The 19,568-nt window shown below is 48.3% G+C and overlaps 1 protein-coding gene across 2 annotated transcripts; it reads left to right on the top strand.

Moving 5' to 3' along the window:
- The first annotated feature begins 14,049 nt into the window (after positions 1-14,049).
- LOC117368118 lies at positions 14,050-18,965 on the top strand. Of its 2 annotated transcripts, none has more exons than XM_033961462.1 (2): positions 14,050-14,525; positions 18,081-18,965. In XM_033961462.1, the coding sequence occupies exons 1-2, from the start codon at positions 14,096-14,098 to the stop codon at positions 18,653-18,655; spliced, it is 1,005 nt and encodes a 334-aa protein (XP_033817353.1). In that variant the 5' UTR covers positions 14,050-14,095; the 3' UTR covers positions 18,656-18,965. The 2 variants fall into 2 exon arrangements, with proteins under 2 accessions (XP_033817353.1, XP_033817352.1); XM_033961461.1 differs by having other exon boundaries at positions 16,932-18,965.
- The last annotated feature ends 603 nt before the right edge of the window (positions 18,966-19,568 follow it).

Below are 19,568 nucleotides of genomic sequence, written 5' to 3'. Positions count from 1 at the left end.
GCCATACTGGGACAGACCGTAGGTCCATCGAGCCCAGTATCCTGTTTCCAACAATGACCAGCCCAGGTCCCAAGCACCTAGCTAGAACCCAATGAGTAAAACAGATTCTATGCTGCTTATCCTAGGAATCTCAATAATGGCCTATAGACTTCTCTTTTTAGGAAATTATCTAAACCTTTTTAAAATCCCGCTAAGCTAACTGATTTTACCACATTCTCCGGCAACAAATTCCAGAGTTTAATTACACAACGTGTGAAGTAATATTTTCTTCCAGTTTGTTTTAAATCTACTACTTACTAGCTTCATCGGATGCCCCCTAGTCCTAGTATTTTTGGAAAGAGTGAACAAGCGATTCACATCCACCTTTTCCATTCCACTCAGTATTTTATAAACCTCTGTCATATCACTCCTGAGCTGTTTCTTCTCCAAGCTGAAGAACCTTTCCTCATAGGGAAGTTGTCCAAACCTTTTATCATTTTCATCGCCCCTCTCTGTACCTTTTCTAATTCCGCTATATCTTTTTTTGAGATTCAGCGACCAGAACTGCACACAGTATTCAAGTGGAGGCCGTACCATAGAGCGATACAAGGGCATTATAACATTTTCATCTTTGTTTTCCATTCCTTTCCTGATAATTCCTAAGATTCTATTTGCTTTCTTAGCTGCCGTCACACATTGAGCTGAGGGTTTCAACGTATCCTCAACAATGGCACCTAGAACCTTTTCCTGGGCAGTGACTCCTAACACTGAACCCAGCATAGATCCCTCTTTCCCACATGCATCACTTTGCACTTGCTCACATTAAGTATCATCTGCCATTTTGACGCCCAGTCTTCCAGTCTCACAAGGTCCTCTTGCAATTTTTCACAATCCTCTTGCAATTTAACCACACTGAACAACTTTGTGTCATCAGCATATTTAATCATCTCACTAGTTGTTCCCATCTCTAGATCGTTGATAAATATGTTAAAAAGCAGCGGTCCCAACACAGACCCCTGAGGAACCCCACTATTTACCCTTCTCCATTGAGAATATTGACTATTTAAACCAGTTCTTTAACATAGAGAAATGCAAGGTCATGCATGTAGGGAGAAAGAACCCGATGTTCAGCTACAAAATGGGGGGATCATTGCTAGGGGTAAGCAACCTTGAAAGAGACCTGGGGGTGATGGTGGATACAACAATGAAAGCATCGGCACAATGTGCGACAGCCTCAAAGAAAGCAAACAGAATGTTGGGCATCATTAAGAAGGGTATCACCACCAGGACGAAGGAAGTCATCCTGCCGCTGTATCGTGCAATGGTGCGCCCACATCTGGAGTACTGTGTCCAGTATTGGTCGCCGTACCTCAAGAAGGACATGGCAGTACTTGAGGGGGTCCAGAGAAGAGCGACTAAATTGATAAAAGGTATGGAAAACTTTTCATACGCTGACAGGTTGAAAATGCTGGGGCTGTTCTCCCTAGAGAAGAGGAGACTTAGAGGAGACATGATAGAAACCTTCAAAATCCTGAAGGGCATAGAGAAGGTAGACAGGGACAGATTCTTCAGACTGTGGGGAAGTACAAGTACAAGGGGTCACTCGGAGAAATTGAAAGGGGACAGGTTTAGAACAAACGCTAGGAAGTTCTTTTTTACCCAGAGGGTGGTGGACACATGGAACGTGCTTCCAGAGGTTGTGATAAGCCAGAGCACAGTACAGGGGTTCAAGGAAGGTTTAGATAGGTTCCTAAAGGATAAGGGGATTGAGGGGTACAGATAGAAGTAGAGGTAGGTTATAGGAATAGTCATGGATCACTTCACAGGTCATAGGCCTGATGGGCCGCCGCGGGAGCGGACCGCTGGGCGCGATGGACCTCCGGTCTGACCCAGTGGAGGCAACTTCTTATGTTCTTAATCCATAAAATGACTTTACCTCCTATCCCATGACTTTCTAATTTCCTCAGAAGTCTTTCATGAGATACTTTGTCAGATGCCTTTTTAAAATCCAAATACACGATATCAGCCGGCTCACCTTTATCCACATGTTCATTCATCCCTTCAAAGAAATAAAGTAGATTGATGAGGCAAGATTTACCTTGATTAAAACCATGTTGGCTTTCTCTCATTAATCCATGCTTATGTATATGTTCTGTCATTTTGTTCTTTATAATAGTCTCTACCATTTTGCCTGGGACTTAATGGTCATCCGTCTTTTATTTGAATTGTCTTATTAATCAATTGCATTGGGTGTACTTTTCCAATTCCCACTTAAATTTTGGTGCGGATATTTGGGTGGCCTTTATAGAACCTGGTGGATAATACATTAATGGCATTGGCTAAATGTAAATGAGTCTCTTAATGATCAGAGTTACCGCTTTCCAGTTCTTCTTTTCTGTGGAGAAAAAAAATCCATTATTAACCAGGATTCTGTGATTTGGAGACATTCCCTAAGCCCTGATCACCTCATGATATCCAATTACAGAATATGCGGATAGAAAACATTTGTGGCTTCACGAAAGTACCAGTTTTTGAGCTTAGAGTGAAATCATTCCACAGATGGGCTTTTCTAAGTGACATCTAATGGGTTTATAGCGGGGGTGTCCAACCTGCGGCCCCGTGAAGTATTTTGTGCGGCCCTGGTCGACGGCGATGTAGTGTTTTCCTCTGCTGCCCCCTGGTGTTTACCTTCTTGCTGGCTCCTCTGTTTTGCTGCAGCGTTTGCGCGGCCCCAGAAACATTTTTTTCGGCCAATGCGGCCCAGGGAAGCCAAAAGGTTGGACACCCCTGGTTCATAGCTTGCTTCAGCCAGAGTATCTTCCAAGTGTCCATGATGGATCAAAGATTAGATTAACAGATCTTCCCATCTCGATGAAACAAGTTAAAAAAAACAACCCCTGTGGGACAGTAGTTGTTCATTTCATTGATGCCTTCTTCTGAGCCTTCTTAATGGTTTCCCAGAAACAAGGATTTCAGCTGTCCGAAGAGCAAAGACTCTTTTTTTTTCCAGGTGCCTGATCGGGAATGAGCATTAGCCAGCTAGCTTGGTGGCCACGGTCACTCAAGAATCTTTGCGGCTCCAGGAGGAAACTTTATTCCAGAAACTAAGCCGTGAGCAAACGGCAGCTCGCATCTCCAAAATCACAGCTGCTTCGTGGCAGATGTGTTGACGGAGCATTTTCTTGAACTTGAATCAAAACGAAGGAGCCATCCCTCCGTTTAGTGTGGTGTGTTTCTCTGTGAGGGGTTTCTTTAGAAAACACGGGCCAGCAGGGTTTAATCTGTGTGTCTCAAGAAATTATTCAATTGAAGGAGTTATTCAGAAATCCATTTACAAGTGGCCATATTCATTATTTTTATCCAGTTGGCAAAGAATAGAGAGAGAGAACCTTTTTTTTTTTTTTTTTTTCGGAACAACCTTCCTCCTTCGTTGCTTGTTCTGTGCATAACTGCGGCTTCCCATTCCCAGTGCTGTCAGCCGGAAACTTTTCAGAAATTCTTCAGTCACTTTAAGCTTGAGCTGAAAGAGGAGATATACTGTAAATTTCTGTGTTTTGATTTTGCATAAACATGATTTGCTTGTATCTGCTAAGTGACTGTCTAGGTCCTTTTTGATAAATGCAGTTGAGTCGGTGTCAGATCGAGAAGGTACCGGATAAAGCAGCTGGCTCATTGCATTTCTTTGTGTCAATATTTTTTGACTATATTAAACTTGAATAACATTTTACGTCAACTCAGCGCCTTTAGTTTCTTGGAATAGAGCTGAGTAAGCAGGATAGAATTTGAATATTTGTTTGGAACAGTATCTGTGTCTTGTCTTGAAATTCTCTGTGGCAGGTTTGTAAAATGAAGTGAAGAGGGATAGGAAAAACTAGAGATCAACCGGGGGTGGGGGGGTGTCTAATGGTTTTGCACCAGAATGAAAATGGGCAGAAACCAGATGGGCCTCACAGGTCTGTTAAAGTGAGCTTGCATAATCTAGTTGAGATAGGAGAATGACTGCTTGAACCAAAACATCAAAATCTTGCTGAAAAAAAATAAATGACCCTTCTAAGCATCCTGAGACTAAAAAAAACATTTTTTTCCAACTAAAACACTCTTTCAACTAGCCCTCCCCCTGCAGAGATCCAAGCATTGAGGCTGGCTTCTCACTTACCTGGCTTCCAGAAACTGCTGGAACCCAAGAGCTAGGTCTCCAACCACCTCCTGGAGCCAGCAAGTCTGCACACCCTCTCTGAACTTCTGTTGATCTTCCTATCTCCATGCAAATGCAGATAGCATTAACCGACTGTCACACATTCAAACCACAGACAGCCCTAATGCCTAGGGACTGCAACAACAAACTGCAGGAAACCCAAAGCACGGACAGGCAGTATGTGAAGTATATGCACCAGTATTTATAGTGCCTAATACTTCATACCTGCTTCATGTGCAGGCCCCAGGAGCTATAGTGATAGCGTATTATTGAGTCCTGAATTAAAGAAGGGGGAGAAGAAACTGAAAATGATAGGAAGAAAGGAAAAAGGAAGAATCACCATTGGAGAATGTAAGGACACTCTGCTAAACTGGCAAATACGATTGGCTTGTTTTTCAATTAAATTGCACACCCTCCCAAATCTGCAAACACAGGGGCAAATTCTATTGAATATCTTCATAAAGGCGGTTAATAAATCCCAAGAATTTAAATAAATAAATATATAGATAGGCCACCTAAAGTTAGACACCTACATTGATGTAGCTAGCTGATATAGGTGCGTAACTCCCCCCTCCCCTTTTACAAAACCACACAAGAGGTTTTTAGCGCCGGCCAGTGCGCTGAATGCTCTGCGCTGCTCCGTCACTCATAGACTTAATCAGCTCCAGTAATTGGCACATAACACCTCATAATTGCCGTCCATTGTACTTAATTGAAAGTTAGGTCCCCAACTCGAAAATCGTGATTCTGAGAAACTAGGCACCCAGTTCAAAGCACCTACCTAAAATGGGTGTAGTTAGGGGGCAGATCACGGGCGTGTTTTCAAGTTAGGTAAAGAAAATCTTTGTATAAATCTGGTGTGCCTAGTTAGGTTGCCTAGCAATGCCCAATGCCACTTAGGTGGTGCTAAGCGTGATTCTGTACAGTACACCTAACTTTTAAAGAACTGTAGGGATATGTTGAGTAACAGAGATCTGACAGGATTTGAAACAGAAAATAAGAGTTACGGTTAAGGTCAGAACAAAGAACCTGGTGACCTTTGGAAACTTCAGTAGGATGAAAGTCAACAGACTGATAATGACAACAATGCTTGGAAGAGCTGAAGGACTGAGGAAAAGAGGAAGATCAAAAAGAAGATGGCTGGTTGACCTCCAGGAATGGACTTGATGTCAAAAGGGCACTAAGCATATATGGCTCAGGACAGGAAGAGACCGTGGGCAAGAAGGGTGGTTCCCACCACCGGCTCTCTTGGTCTATAAGGACCACGGGTTGCAATGATGATGATCAGTCATGATATAGATATTTGGAGGACTGTCAGGCCCAATGCTGCCATGCTGGCACATATCACAAGCCACCTGGACTTTGGCCATTTTCAACAGGTCACTCAAGTTTCATTTAAAAATTTGATTAAATTTCTATATCTAATCTAATCTAGTCTTCAATTTATATACTGGATCATCTCCCAACGGAGCTCGACTCAGTTCACATGCTATATCATATTTCAAGGCGCTATACAATTTTAAAAAATCGGGATACCAACAACACTCAAATCACACTAGACGTGGACAATACCAGGTGTACATAAGGTGGGCGGGTGGAACGACAATACATTAAGGAAAGATAGAAGGTTAGAACAATAGGGAAGATAATTGTTTCCATTTGAATTTCAAAAGCCTCCTGTTACTGTTCTTTATCACAAGTACTGGACAAGATCGTGAAAGGCAGACCTGATCCTTGTAGTGTGTAGTAAGAGCTGGCCACTGACCACCCACAAGAACTGCTTCTTGATACTTACAATAGCTTGATGTTCACCTTCTCGTCTGTTCCTTTTGTGCGAAGTCAGATACAGTAACTGCTTTGGGGTGGTGAGAGTTAAAAAATAATCCTTTGAGGTAGACTGGCCTCTCTCATTTGAAAAAAAGAAAACAACCCAAAATGGGTAGCAATCATTTACTAGAAAATGGTGCTCCATCAAAGAAACCCTTAATTTGCCCTCTTGTCAACGATTCCGTAAAAGATTTTTGGCAGCGTCCGATGGAAATTTCTGAAGCAGATGGAAATATTTGAAGAGGCCAGCGCTATCAATTTTTATGTTCCTGGTAGGAAAGAGAGCACACTGTGGTTTTACACTGTATTCCTGTAATTTTTTTTTTTTAAGATGTTAACAGAAAAAAATAAAATGAAAACTGAACTATAACTGAACCATTGTCATTTAATATAAAAGGATGGGATCCTTCTTACAAACCAAAAGGTTGATCTTTGGACTTGGGGATGTTGACCTACAACTTGAGGCCAACAGTAGAATAATCATACGTTTCAGGCGCCCGTTTGCCAGTAGTCACTGTTCCCTGTAAGCTGAGTTGGAGTCCTCCAACTACATTGCTACCACTGGGGGGCGATGCTTCAACATTCTGTTTCCAATTTTTAGGGACAAGCAAGTCCTCTGGAATCTTGCAGAACTGCCTGTCCCTATTGAAAATTTGATAGCAAAACAGTGCTTCCCTCTGACAGGACTGTAGCTGGAGGAGTACCATTCAGCATAGAGGGATCAGTGCATACAGTACAGACTCTGTGGTTAATCTGTGGGTAACCTGTGAGTGGCTCTATCTAATGTGGCAGAGTGGTTAGAACTGTAGCCTCAGGTTGTGGGTTTAAATCACAATGCTGCTCCGTGAGCATGTCACTTAATCCATACATTATGTAGAGTGTGAGCCCACCAGGGCAGATAGGGAAATATGCTTGAGTACCTGAATGTAAATCTCTTGGGCTATAAGTGGTATATGAATAAAAATGAATAAATACAATTTCTAATATGCACCTGCAGCTTTCTCACATGGTGACCCGTCAAATGAGTGCAGGACAATTGTGCTGTGACAAATGTGCCCTGACAATTGCGCGCAGTGGTGGATACTATTTTGTCTTTTTGAGGGTTACAAAGTAACCCTTTTTTGAAGGGGGGGGTAGGACCCCCGGACCCCCCCACTACACTTTAAATATTCACTTGCTATCTAGTGTTAGGGTAAGGTTTATATCCTGATTAGGGTTCCTCAGGCCCCGTCCCTTGGAAGGGACTTGAGGCACCTCAGGGGCGGGGCCTGAGGAGTCTCAGCAAATCAGGGCCTTCGTGTTAGGGTAAGGTTTATATCATGATTAGGGTTCCCATAATCATGATATAAACCTTACCCTAACATGAAGGCCCTGATTTGCTGAGACTCCTCAGGCCCCGCCCCTGAGGTGCCTCAAGTCCCTTCCAAGGGACGGGGCCTGAGGAGTCTCAGCAAATCAGGGCCTTGCAGATTCACGGGCTGCAGTTGTCGGCCCGCATTGTTGGTGTACCTTTTCACATGTATCTTCAGTCATTTTTGTTTTTTTTTTGGGGGGGGGTAAGGGGAGGGAGGTACAATAATCCCCTGGATCTCAGCCATAACTCTGACTTGATTAATTCTGGAAATCACCTCTTGCTCCAGTGCAAACTGCAGTGGAATCTGGTCACATCACATTGTATGTATCAGTGGGGGAGATGGAGAACTGATTTTAAGCAAAAGGTTTTACTTCAACAAGACACGCCCTTAAGAACATAGGAATAGCCTTACTGGGTCAGACCAATGGCCCATCAACCCAGTAGCCCATTCTCACGCTGGCCAATCCAGGTGACTAGTACCTGGCCAAAACCCAATGAGTAGCAACATTCCGTACAGAATCTCAAAGAATAGCAAGATTCTAGAATCCCAAACAGTTGTAACATTCCATTCAGAATCCTAAAGAATAGCAAGATTCCGGAATCCCAGAGAGTGACAAGATTCTAGAATCCCAAAGAGTAGCAACATTCCATGCTACCGATCCAGGGCAAGCAGTGGCTTCCCCCGTGTCTGTCTCAATAACAGACTATGGACTTTTCCTCCAGGAACTTGTCCAAACCCTTCTTAAAACCAGCTACAATATCCACTTTTACCACAACCTCTGGCAATGTGTTCCAGAGCTTAACTATTCTCTGAGTGGAAAAATATTTCCTCCTATTGGTTGTAAAAGTATTTCCCTGTAACTTCATAGAGCAGGAAAAAAAATTATTTACAATGTCTAATGTGACACGGACAAGAGGACATGAACAGAAGTTAATGGGGGACAAGTTCAGGACAAATATCAGGAAGTTCTGCTTCACGCAACAAGTTGTGGACACCTGGAATGCTCTCCCAGAAGAGGTAATTGCGGAATCCACCGTTCTAGGATTTAAGGGTAAGTTAGATGTGCATCTCCTTATGAGTGGCATAAAGTGACATGGGTAAGGGTAAGCTAGACATACATCTCCTTACGAGAAGCTTAGAGTAATATGAGGAGTAAAACTATGCCAGGGTACACCTGGGCGGGGCCTCCGCGTGTGCGGATCGCCGGACTTGATGGATCTAAGGTCTGTTCCGGAGATGGCCTTTCTTATGTTCTAAGTGTCCCCTAGTCTTTGTAATTTTTGACAGAGTGAAAAATCGATCCGCTTGTATCCGTTCTACTCCACTCAGGATTTTGTAGACTTCAATCCTATCTCCCCGGTTCATAGACAACGGCGCGAAAGACAAAGGCGCGCGCCGACAACTGAGCGCAAGACGGAGGCGTGCGCCGAAGAAAATTACAGTTTTTAGGGGCTCCGACGGGGGGTTTTGTTGGGGAATCCCCCCACTTTACTTAATAGACATCAGTAAAATGTGGGGGGTTACAACCCCCCCACACCCCCCACAACGCCCTCACAACGCGGCGCGATGTCTTTTAAGTAAAGTGGGTGGGTTCCCCCCCGCGCCCCCCCCCGTCGGAACCCTAAAAACAGTAATTTTGAGCGGCGCGCGCCTCCGCGCTGCGCTCAATTGTCTGGGCGCGCCTTTGTCCTGGCGCGCTTTTGAGCTGACACCTATCTCCCCTCAGCCGTCTCTTTTCCAAGCTGAAGAGCCGTAACCTTTTTAACTTTCTCTTGTACAATGGAAACGAAGGGTTCATAAGTAAGTTGTAGGTGGCAACTTTTTATTGGACTAGCTTCTTATATGTTTGATAAGATTTTGAGATACAGTTGTAGGTGAAATATTGTCACGGGGAAGCCCCTGTGACTCCCGTCTTAAAAGCCAGACCTGCTGAACTATGGCTCCCTTAAGCCTGTTTCTAAACCCAGACTAAAGCTAGAAAAGATATGAAACGTAGAGGAAACCTATTTAGCTGTTTCTCAGAAGCCACCTGCTAGGGCAGGGGTCTCAAAGTCCCTCCTCGAGGGCCGCAATCCAGTTGGGTTTTCAGGATTTCTCCAATGAATATGTATGAATCTATCTGCATGCACTGCTTTCATTGTATGCTAATAGATCTCATGCATATTCATTGGGGAAATCCTGAAAACCCGACTGGATTGCGGCCCTTGAGGAGGGACTTTGAGACCCCTGTGCTAGGGTGACAGCAAGGAATACAGGTTTAATTCAGTCCAGCAAAATAAAACAGTGCAGTCCTGAATTAAAGCCTAGAGAAAGCATGAAGCAAAAAGCTAATGGTGATCAGGCTAATCCACTGTTCAGAGCAGCCCCAATCAGGAGCCAACAGCCACCTGGCCCTTGCCTTGATTACCCCAGCAGTGCTGGGCAGAGCAAAGCAGGAGTCCAGTGAAGAAACCACTTGCTGCCAAGCCACAGGGGGCCAGAACCAGAGAAAAGGAAAGGAGACCACAGCAGAACAGGTATGGTTCTAAACTTGAGGTGGTTTTCCCTGAATTAACATACCAGTCAGAGCAGGAAACCCAGGACTTGGAGATAGGGGTGTAGGGTCTTGAAATGGTTAACTGTTGTTTAAAATATTGCTCTGGCCTACATAGCTGAAGAAAGTGTACAATCTATTGACTTCATGTGCCTAAAATGTATGTCCCTACCTTACCACATTGTAAGCTAAATAGATAAGAGTTTGAGCCATGATGTGTCCTGCCCTTCTGTACATTTAACATTTAGACCTGTAAGATTTAGATAAGCAGAGAAATGAGCTAGTTTTCTATAGGACTATAAGTTATACCCCTGAACCTATCATAAGTGCTGGCTTAGGACCAATAATAATTGTAGAAAGTTATAGAAGTAACAAATGAAAATTGTAGTTTTTGCATATATTAGTTTGCAAAAAGGGCATAAAAGTCAGTGTATTTCCTGTTTCTGACACTCTAGAAGGCAGGCTATTAACTGCACTAGAGTCCGGTATACCGTAATAAATTTCTTGTACTTTCTTCACGCCTCTGACTTTGTGTGTCCAAGTGACCTTTCAGGGGGAGGGCTGAGAACAAATGGAGTGCGATGGGGAAAGCGTGGAAGAGAGGCCCCATGTAGACCTGAACGCAAAGTTGTTATACTGGGACATGGCTGTGTTTGAAAGTGCTTTAACTAAAGTTTCACCCTGTCTTAAGGAGGGTGGTATCTCTGCCTGGAAGAAGGACTATGAAGGTGGTTAAGTTGGGTGAAGGAATTGCTAGAGAAAATCCAAATTGCTATTGATGAGCTGCTAAATCCTGAGTGAAGCTTGGTATAAAGGTCCAGGTTTGATAGAAGAAGATAATTCCAGGAATGCAGCTGGAAGAAGTGTCCGAGTAGCAAGATTGCATTAAAAATCTATAACCTGAAATGAATTGATGGGCTCATGTCAACAGAACAGATCTGGGAGGTAGAACCCTGCTCCTTTGAGAGTGCTTATAAAACTCAAAGGAAGCATTTTAGGTTAACTTTTATTGGTAATAGCAAAGTGGTAAGTGTTTTAAAGGATACTTACCACTGGCAAGAGCCTAAGGGGAGTTTCTGAAAGTTTTGGACAATAGTGTGCTCGGAAACTCTGGGAGCCAAAATTAAGAGCATATTTTCAAAAGGAATGATTGTTTTGTTGTTTATTCTGAACTAGTGTTTAAGCCCGTTACATTAACAGGTGCTAGAATAGATGTGTAGAATTTCTCTTTCTTTCTTTGTCTCTCTCCCTCCCGCTTTCTTTCTTTCTGTCTGTCTGTCTCTCTCCCTGCCCGTCTGTCTGTCTCTCTGTCTCTTTCCCTGCCCGTCTGTCTGTCTCTCTGTCTCTCTCCCTGCCCGTCTGTCTCTCTCCCTGCCCCTGTGTGTCTTTCTGTCTGTCTGTCTCCCTGTGTGTCTTTCTGTCTGTCTGTCTCCCTGCCCCTGTGTGTCTGTCTTTATGTCTGTCTCCCTGCCCCTGTCTGTCTCTCTGCCCCTGTCTTTCTGTCTCTCTCCCTGTCTGTCTTTGTCTTTCTTTCTGTCTCTTTCTCTTTTTCTTTTTTTATGTCTCTCTCCCTGTCTCTTTGTCTTTCTTTCTGTCTTCTATTGGCTCCCGGCACTATCCATCACCATTTCCTTAGTCCTCTGTACCCTTTTGGCTCTCATCGATCCTCCACTGCATTTATCACCCTTTATAACTAGTTGTTTAGCCCGTTACATTAACATGTTTATTTATAATGTAGACTTCACACAAGAATACATTTAAATAAAACAAGGTTCATAGACAACGGCACGAAAGACAAAAGTGCGCGCTGACAATTGAGCGCAGCACGCGCCGCCGCACCACTCTAAATTACAGTTTTTAGGGGCTCTGACGGAGGGTTTTGTTGGGGAACCCCCCAGTTTACTTAATAGACATCGCGCTGGCGTTATGGGGGGTTTGGGGGGTTGTAACCCTCCACATTTTACTGTAAACTGAACTTTTTCCCTAAAAACAGGGAAAAAGTGAAGTTTTCAGTAAAATATGGGGGGTTACAACCCCCCCACAATGCCCCCACAACGCGGCGCGATGTCTATTAAGTAAAGTGGGGGGTTCCCCCCCCCACGCCCCCCCGTCGGAGCGCTAAAAACTAATTTAGAGCGGCGCGGCGGTGCGCCCTGCGCTCAATTGTCTGGGCGCTTTTGACCTGACACCATAAAACAAAATGCGACAGGCATGCAGAGTCCTTTGTAAGAGAGCATATACTGGCTATCGCAGCGTTTCTCTTGAAATTGTGATTATGCTTTCGAGATTGCATTAGGCAGCAGGCACCTCAGCGTGTTTTTCTGCAAGTTAACTCAGTTCGGCTTATTTTGTCATTTGGCACCATCTACTGGGAAACTTTTACACCCCTGAAGAAGGCCCTTGCGGCCGAAACACTGACCGTGTTGGGGTCCAGTACATACTCTCTTGCAAAGGACTTTGCATGCCTGTCGCATTTTGTTTGATTTAAATGTATACTTGTGTGAATTTTAACTGAGATTCTTCATTATAAATAAACGTGTTTGTTCACACAACGGTCTGATCAGTGGCCCTTCCTCGCATCTTTGTCTTGTCTCCATAGTTTGACCGTGGGGTTGCTTTTTACCTTTTGTATTGTTTTGATGCTGTGTTTTTCAACGCCATACTATCTTGTTCTCCCTATTAAAATGATAACACAAAGCCATCGCCTTTTGCAAAAGAGAGAAATTCACAGGATGGGACTGATTCTATTCCTTCCCTGCTGTTAGCAGCAAAATGAAGACCCAGGGAGATAGATGTGCTACGTTGCCTGTCCCATTTTGTGACATGGTGAAAATCCTTTACAGTTCTGGGCCTTGGAATACAATAATTAGGGCTGCATGCTGTTCATATTACTGATATATTTTTAGGTTTTTTCTCCCCCCCCCATGTCAAAAAGCTTATGAAAATCAGAGCACAGAAATTAACTACTGTGCTTCTCTTTTAGACTCAAACTGTGCCAGTAGGATGGCTACTTTGAGAGAAATGGAAAACCACAGTACCTAAATAACAAACTAAATATATTTGAAATCAGTCCCACATTTATCTGGGTTTAAGTCTTTGCACATTTGAATGTGCTTTTCTCTGCATTATTAATAAAGAACGAACTGGCATGTTCGAAGCCTCAGCCGTGTTGGGGGGGGGGAGTGTGTGACAAGGCCGAGTGGTGGAGATCAGACAACATTCTCTGTCTATGGGAAAACGAGGATGCATCTGGCCCTGCTTCTTACATATGACTGTGTGGGTGGGTTTGGGGAGTGAGGAGTGGGTTGACGTTGGGATTGTAGGCAGCCCGAGAGCTCGTCTCGACGGGCGTACCTAACGCGGAGCTGGGAGGCCCGCGCGGTAGCCCGTCGGAGACGCGGGACCGTAAGGGGGGAATAGGAGGCAGGGGATTGGTCGGCAGGTCTTCCCGCCGCTGGGAAGACCTGCCATTGGTAGCCGCGGCCGCGGAGGGCGTCGGGAGGGGGGAGGGTTTATAAGTTGAGCCTCGGAGGACTAAGGGCGTTTCTGGTCCTCCGAGGCGGCTTTGGCGGCATGGAGTCGGGTTCGGGTGCCGGTGCCGGTGCGGTCGAGCTGTCCTTTGCAGCAGGGAGCTCATTTGATGAGGAGGAAGAGCCGGTGAGTACCGTGCCGACCCGGGAGCGTTCCCTGCCGCCGAGGCGTTCTCGGGAGATTGCCCGGGAGTCCATTGCGCTGGGGGCTGGAGGGGGACCGTTGGAAATCGCGCGGTCCGGCGGGAGGGCCCGCAAAGTGGTGAGGTCCGGTGGTTCTGTCGGGGGGAGGGTGGTGGCGGAGTCTGGGCGTGCATCGCTGACCGCGGGGGAGGTTGATAGCATGGCTGGGCCTGAGCCACGTGCTGATCTAGTGAGTCAGCCGGATGTGTTGCATACTGCAACAGTGGAGTCAGATTTTTCACTTCCCCAGGCCGGTGACCACTTACTGAGCGGGGGTGCGGTTGCGGGCCCAACGGAGAGAGCAGTGCAGTTCAGGGTTCAGGCAAGTGCTGGGACGGTCGGTGCTGGGGGCCTGGGAGATCCTGTTGGGGGTTTGAGCGTGGGTGTCTCTGCGCCTGCTCAGAGCATCGGCTTGCCCTCTGTTCATTCTTCCTTCTGGCCTCCCTGGGCTTCGGGGTCTTGGGGTGCGGGTTGGAGTCCGGTGCCCTGGCCGATGGGGGGCGCTGGAGTATTCGATCCGGCGTCCGCGTGGGGCCGTGGGATGGGTCGTGGCGGCGGTCCTGCGGATTGGTGGGCCCTTGGGGGAGTGGGGGGTGCTGGTGGTCCTTTTGGGGTTCCTCCTTCTGGTGCTGTGCAGTTGTCTGGTCCTTGTTTTGGTTTGTCTTCACAGGTCTTCGCTGGTTCGTCGGTAGGACGTGAAGCTGCGGCCACCTCCTTCCAGGAGCAAGTACAGAGATCCGGTGGTGTTCAGACGGAGGAGCCCGGACGGAGGGGACTTGGTCGTGTGGTTGCTGCGGATGGCGCTGCTGGCGGAGGGATATCGGCGATGTCCGGACAGCGGGGTCCTTACATGGTAGCTGCTGCGGATGGCGCTGCTGGAGGGTCGAGTGGACCGATCATCGCTGGAGGAGCGCAGGACATGGGTAACATGGCCTTAGAGGCTGTTGAGGGTGGGGAACGGGGTAGGAGGATTGGGAAGGGTAAGCGCAAGCGTAAGCGGAGGGCTAGGGCTTCCTCCTCTTCTTCGTCTTCTTCTTCTTTAACCTCCACTGCTTCTTCGTCTTCCTCACGGTCTCGGTCGAGGGCGCTGGGCGAACAGGCGGGGCAAGAGAGTCAGGATAGGGGTGCTCCGGCATTGGTGGCGCTCACCGAGCTATGGGAGAAGGTTCCTAGAAGGTTGCGTCGAAAAATTAAAAAGCGAGCGTGCATTGATGTGTTTCGGCTCTTAGAGGGCAGGACGCGCAGGAGTAAAAAGAAGGCTAAGAAGGAAGAGGGCAAGGTAAAATCGGGTCAGGTCTCCCGTAATGTGGTTAACTGGACGCGGGCGTTTCTTCGTCTGGCCAGCGTATGGGGCCAGGCTCGTCCTCAGGATTATGGCCTGCTCTTGGCGTACGTGGATTCTGTGCTTGACGCTTATCAGCGTTTCGGTGGTTGGGCCTGGCTCAATTATGACGAGGCCTTTAGAGATAAGATGGAAGAAAACAAGCACATGTCTTGGGGTACTCAAGATATCAATTTATGGCTAACGAATATGGCTAGACCTGGGGGAGCTGCGGCGAGTGTTGCGGCTCGATCGATGCAGCAAGGTTCGACGGGCGGGTACCGTTCCTTTCGGTCCGGAGCAGGGCAATCGGGTCAGGGTTCTGGGGGAGGGAATGACCTATGCTGGAAGTTCAACAAAGCGACGTGCCCCTTTCCGGATTGTAAATTCCGGCACGCCTGCTCTCTGTGTGGGCAGGGACACTCAGCGCTTAAATGCCCAAAAAAGGGAGTGGCCTTGCCCTCAGGGGCAGCAAAATGAGGTGGGTTCTTCTGGGGTCCCCACTCCGATTAAGGTGGCGGCCCTCCGGCCGTGGTTGCGCTGTTATAGTGATCGGAGGGCTGCAGTACTTTTGGAGAAGGGTTTTGTTGAGGGTTTTGTTATACCGTACGAGAAGCCGGTGACTTCGGTGCGGGTTACTAACGCATCCTCCGTGAATAGCCTGCGGGAGGTGGTTCGGTCCAAATTGCAAGAGGAGGCTAGACTTGGGCGCATTGCGGGGCCTTTTCGAGAGCAACCTTTCTTGGTTATGATGGTCTCCCCGTTGGCTATCATTCCTAAGAAGGACCCTGGTAAGTTCCGTTTGATTCACAATCTGTCCCGGCCGTTGGGCCGATCGGTCAACGAGGGCATTCCTCGTGACCTGTGTACAGTTCGCTATTCGTCTTTTGATTGTGCGCAACGTCTGGTGGGACAGGCTGGGTGTGGTGCTCTCCTGGCAAAGGTGGACATTGAGTCTGCCTTCCGGCTTTTACCTGTCCATCCCTCCTCGTATCCGTTGCTGGGTTTTCGATTCGAGGGCGGGTTTTATTACGATCGTTGTTTACCGATGGGCTGTTCCATCTCGTGCGCTTACTTTGAGATGTTTAGTACGTTCTTGCACTGGGTTACGGTACGCGTTGCACGGGCGGATTCGGTCGTTCACTATCTGGACGATTTTCTCTTTGTTGGAGCGGCGGGGTCTGCGGTGTGTTCTTGTTTAAAAGCGTCATTTGAAAGCGTGGCTGCTACATTTGGTATTCCGTTGGCGGCAGATAAATCGGAGGGCCCAACTACGGTGCTTACTTTTCTGGGTATTGAGATTGATACCGTGGCAATGGTTACCAGGTTGCCACGGGACAAGGTACATCTCCTGTTGTTGCAGATTTCTCGGTTGGCCGAGTCCCGCAGGGCTACCCTCAGAGACGTTCAATCACTGCTGGGATCTCTTAACTTTGCATGTCGGGTATTGCCTATGGGGCGGGCGTTTGCTCGACGACTGGCTGCTGCCACCTCAGGCGTCCGTGATCGTCGCCACTTCGTGCGTATATCTGCGGGTATCCGGGCGGATCTTAGGATGTGGGTCGGGTTCCTCACGCGGTTTAATGGCACGTTGCCGATTCAACAGCCCGAGTTGTCTAACCTGGATTTGGAACTTTACTCTGATGCGGCAGGTGGCCTCGGTTTCGGCCTTTACTGCCAGGGGGACTGGTGTGCTGCGCCTTGGCCTGCTGCCTGGCAGCGGAGTGGTATTACACGTAATGTGACTTTTTTGGAGCTTTTCCCGCTTCTGGTCGCCTGTGAACTTTGGCCGGCTCGGCTGCGTAATAAGCGCGTGCTATTTTGGTGTGATAATATGGGGGTTGTGGAGGTCGTCAATCGGCATGCCGCAAAATGTTTGCAGGTTAATCAGTTGATGCGTGAGATCGTTCTGCGTTGTTTGCAGCTCAATTTATACATTAGGGCTAGGCATGTGCCAGGGAGTCGCAACTGTATTGCTGACGCGCTTTCTCGCTTTAATTTTTCACAGTTTCGTCGGTTGGCGCCAGACGCGCAGCCTCGGGGGTTGCAGATGCCAGATCATTTATGGAGCCTGGTCGGGAAGGGCTCTGGGACTTGCTGAGACAGTCGGTGGCTCCTACCACATGGACTCGATACAATGCTGGATTCCGTCGATTGTTCGCCTTCCTGTCTTCCCGGGATTGGTCCCCGGGACATGTATCCGAGACCCTGCTGGCGGAATTTGTGCTGGATTCGCATCGTGCTGGTTTTTCACGGGGAGTCGTGGCTGGCCATTTAGCTGGTTTTACATTCTTCTCTAGGGCCTTGGGGTGGCGTTGTCCGTCCTCGGGTTTCCTAGTGCGTAGACTTCTGACGGCTATGGCTAGGATTGCGCCGCGACAACCCGATGCTCGGCAGCCGATTTCTCACGACTTATTGACAAGGTTGATCGTGGAATTGCCGGCGGTGGCTCGGTCCCGATACGAGGTGCTGCTGTTCACTGCTGCTTTTTCGCTTGCCTTTTTCGGGGCTTTCCGCGTCGGTGAGCTACTGGTGCATCCTGCCGATACTGTGGGTGCGCGTGGCCTCTTATTGCGGCATGTACAGTGCGGCGACAGTACAGTTAGTTTATATCTGGCCAGATCCAAGACGGACCAGCTGGGCAGGGGCCGTACGGTGGTTTTGAATAAGATAAATGGTGTTACTTGCCCGGTTACGGCTCTGTGCGCCTATATGGCGGTTCGTCCTCCTTTGGGGTTGGCCTTGTTGTTGCACGTAGACGGCGGGCCCCTTACACGTTATCAGTTCTTAGCAGTGCTGCGTCTAGTTTTGCGCCGATGTGGCGAGGACCCAGCGCATTTTGGTACTCATTCATTTCGGATTGGGGCTGCCACTTGCGCCTTCCTGGCTGGGGTGCCCGGCGAGGGGATTCGACGGTTAGGGCGTTGGTCATCGGACTGTTATAGGAGTTACATCCGGCCTCACGGGATTGCACGAGGTTTAGATCAAGGAGGGATCTAGGTGGGGCAGATTGGCCTATGTTTCCACTGAGGGGTACCTGGTTTTCGGGGGTGTGGGTGGATGTAGCTGGTTGGTGCATGCTCGGGTCTGACACTTTACTAACCAGGGTTAGGCTTTTACTCTAGAACTGGATTTGATTGTTGGGTTTGCCTTGCAGATGCGGTGTGGCGACAGCGTACTGTGTGGATTGTCGGGCACTCCTTCGTCCACTGGGCGGGAGAGCGTGCCGCGATCCGGCCTGGTGGTCAGCACTTGGGTCTGCAGCACTTGGGCATTCGCGTGTCCTGGTGGGGTCAGCGGGGTATGCGGTGGCATCAGCTGTTACCGTTGCTGGCTGACTTCCGTCGTCGCCCTCGTCGTCCGGATATCCTGCTGCTGCATTTGGGGGGTAACGACGTGGACTCTCAGACGGGGAAGCACCTGATTGACACTATTCTAGGGGATCTTCGGATGATATTGGAATGGTTCCCGGGCACGACGCTGCTGTGGTCGGACATTATTCCTCGACCACGTCGGCTGGAGTCCAGGAGATGGACCAGGGGTTTGTGCAAGGTTAACCGTCAGGTGGGGCGCTGGGTGGAGTCTAGGGGGGGGGTGCAACTACGACACGACTGGGTGGATGTGTCCTGTTTAGGTTTGTTTGCGAGGGATCGGGTACATTTGTCGGACGTGGGCTGGGATTTATTGCTGGACGATTTCTCGTCGGGTTGTGAGCGTTGGGCGCTATCTTAGTCGCAGCTCTGTTCATTGGTGGGGGGGGGCCTGTAAGGGTTTACTGGCCCCTATGGCGGTATCTCGAGCTACTGGCTGGGCTCATCAGGTGATGAGCGGTGGGCCGGCTGGGAGCCGTGCCTGGTGGGTCAGGTGACCCGGGTTACTGGGGCATGTGGGGGACATGCCACCCCCCCAGATTCTAGCTTCATGGCGGGGTCGGGGGGCATAACCTGTTTTATTACAGTAGCTCGAAATAATTGTTTTTGATGTTTATACTGTTTATACATTGTTATGTTATTTAATAACCTGTTATGACCAATAAACTGGGCTGCGGCTAATTTTTACCATAATTAGTGTTGAGTATTTTGTGGGATAATGTAGGGGAGGGGGTAAGGGTGTGATATATTCATAGGTAGCGGGCCTATCCAGATTCCGCTGTTATAGGCAGCCCGAGAGCTCGTCTCGACGGGCGTACCTAACGCGGAGCTGGGAGGCCCGCGCGGTAGCCCGTCGGAGACGCGGGACCGTAAGGGGGGAATAGGAGGCAGGGGATTGGTCGGCAGGTCTTCCCGCCGCTGGGAAGACCTGCCATTGGTAGCCGCGGCCGCGGAGGGCGTCGGGAGGGGGGAGGGTTTATAAGTTGAGCCTCGGAGGACTAAGGGCGTTTCTGGTCCTCCGAGGCGGCTTTCCCGCCCGCCCGCCCTTGGGTTTTGGGTAGAGAGGGGTGCGTTGGGATAGTTTGGGCGGTATCTCGAGCTACTGGCTGGGCTCATCAGGTGATGAGCGGTGGGCCGGCTGGGAGCCGTGCCTGGTGGGTCAGGTGACCCGGGTTACTGGGGCATGTGGGGGACATGCCACCCCCCCAGATTCTAGCTTCATGGCGGGGTCGGGGGGCATAACCTGTTTTATTACAGTAGCTCGAAATAATTGT

Source organism: Geotrypetes seraphini, chromosome 10, assembly GCF_902459505.1.
Source record: "Geotrypetes seraphini chromosome 10, aGeoSer1.1, whole genome shotgun sequence".
In the NCBI taxonomy this organism is placed as follows: Eukaryota; Metazoa; Chordata; class Amphibia; order Gymnophiona; family Dermophiidae; genus Geotrypetes; species Geotrypetes seraphini.
This window is presented reverse-complemented; position numbering and strand designations above follow the sequence as displayed.

Coding starts and splice junctions, on each gene's coding strand:
- LOC117368118 (XM_033961461.1), top strand. CDS start 14,096: ATGGGGGGCGCTGGAGTATTCGATCCGGCGTCCGCGTGGGGCCGTGGG. Junction 14,526..16,931: donor TGGAGGAGCGCAGGACATGG/GTAACATGGCCT, acceptor AATTTTTCACAG/TTTCGTCGGTTGGCGCCAGA.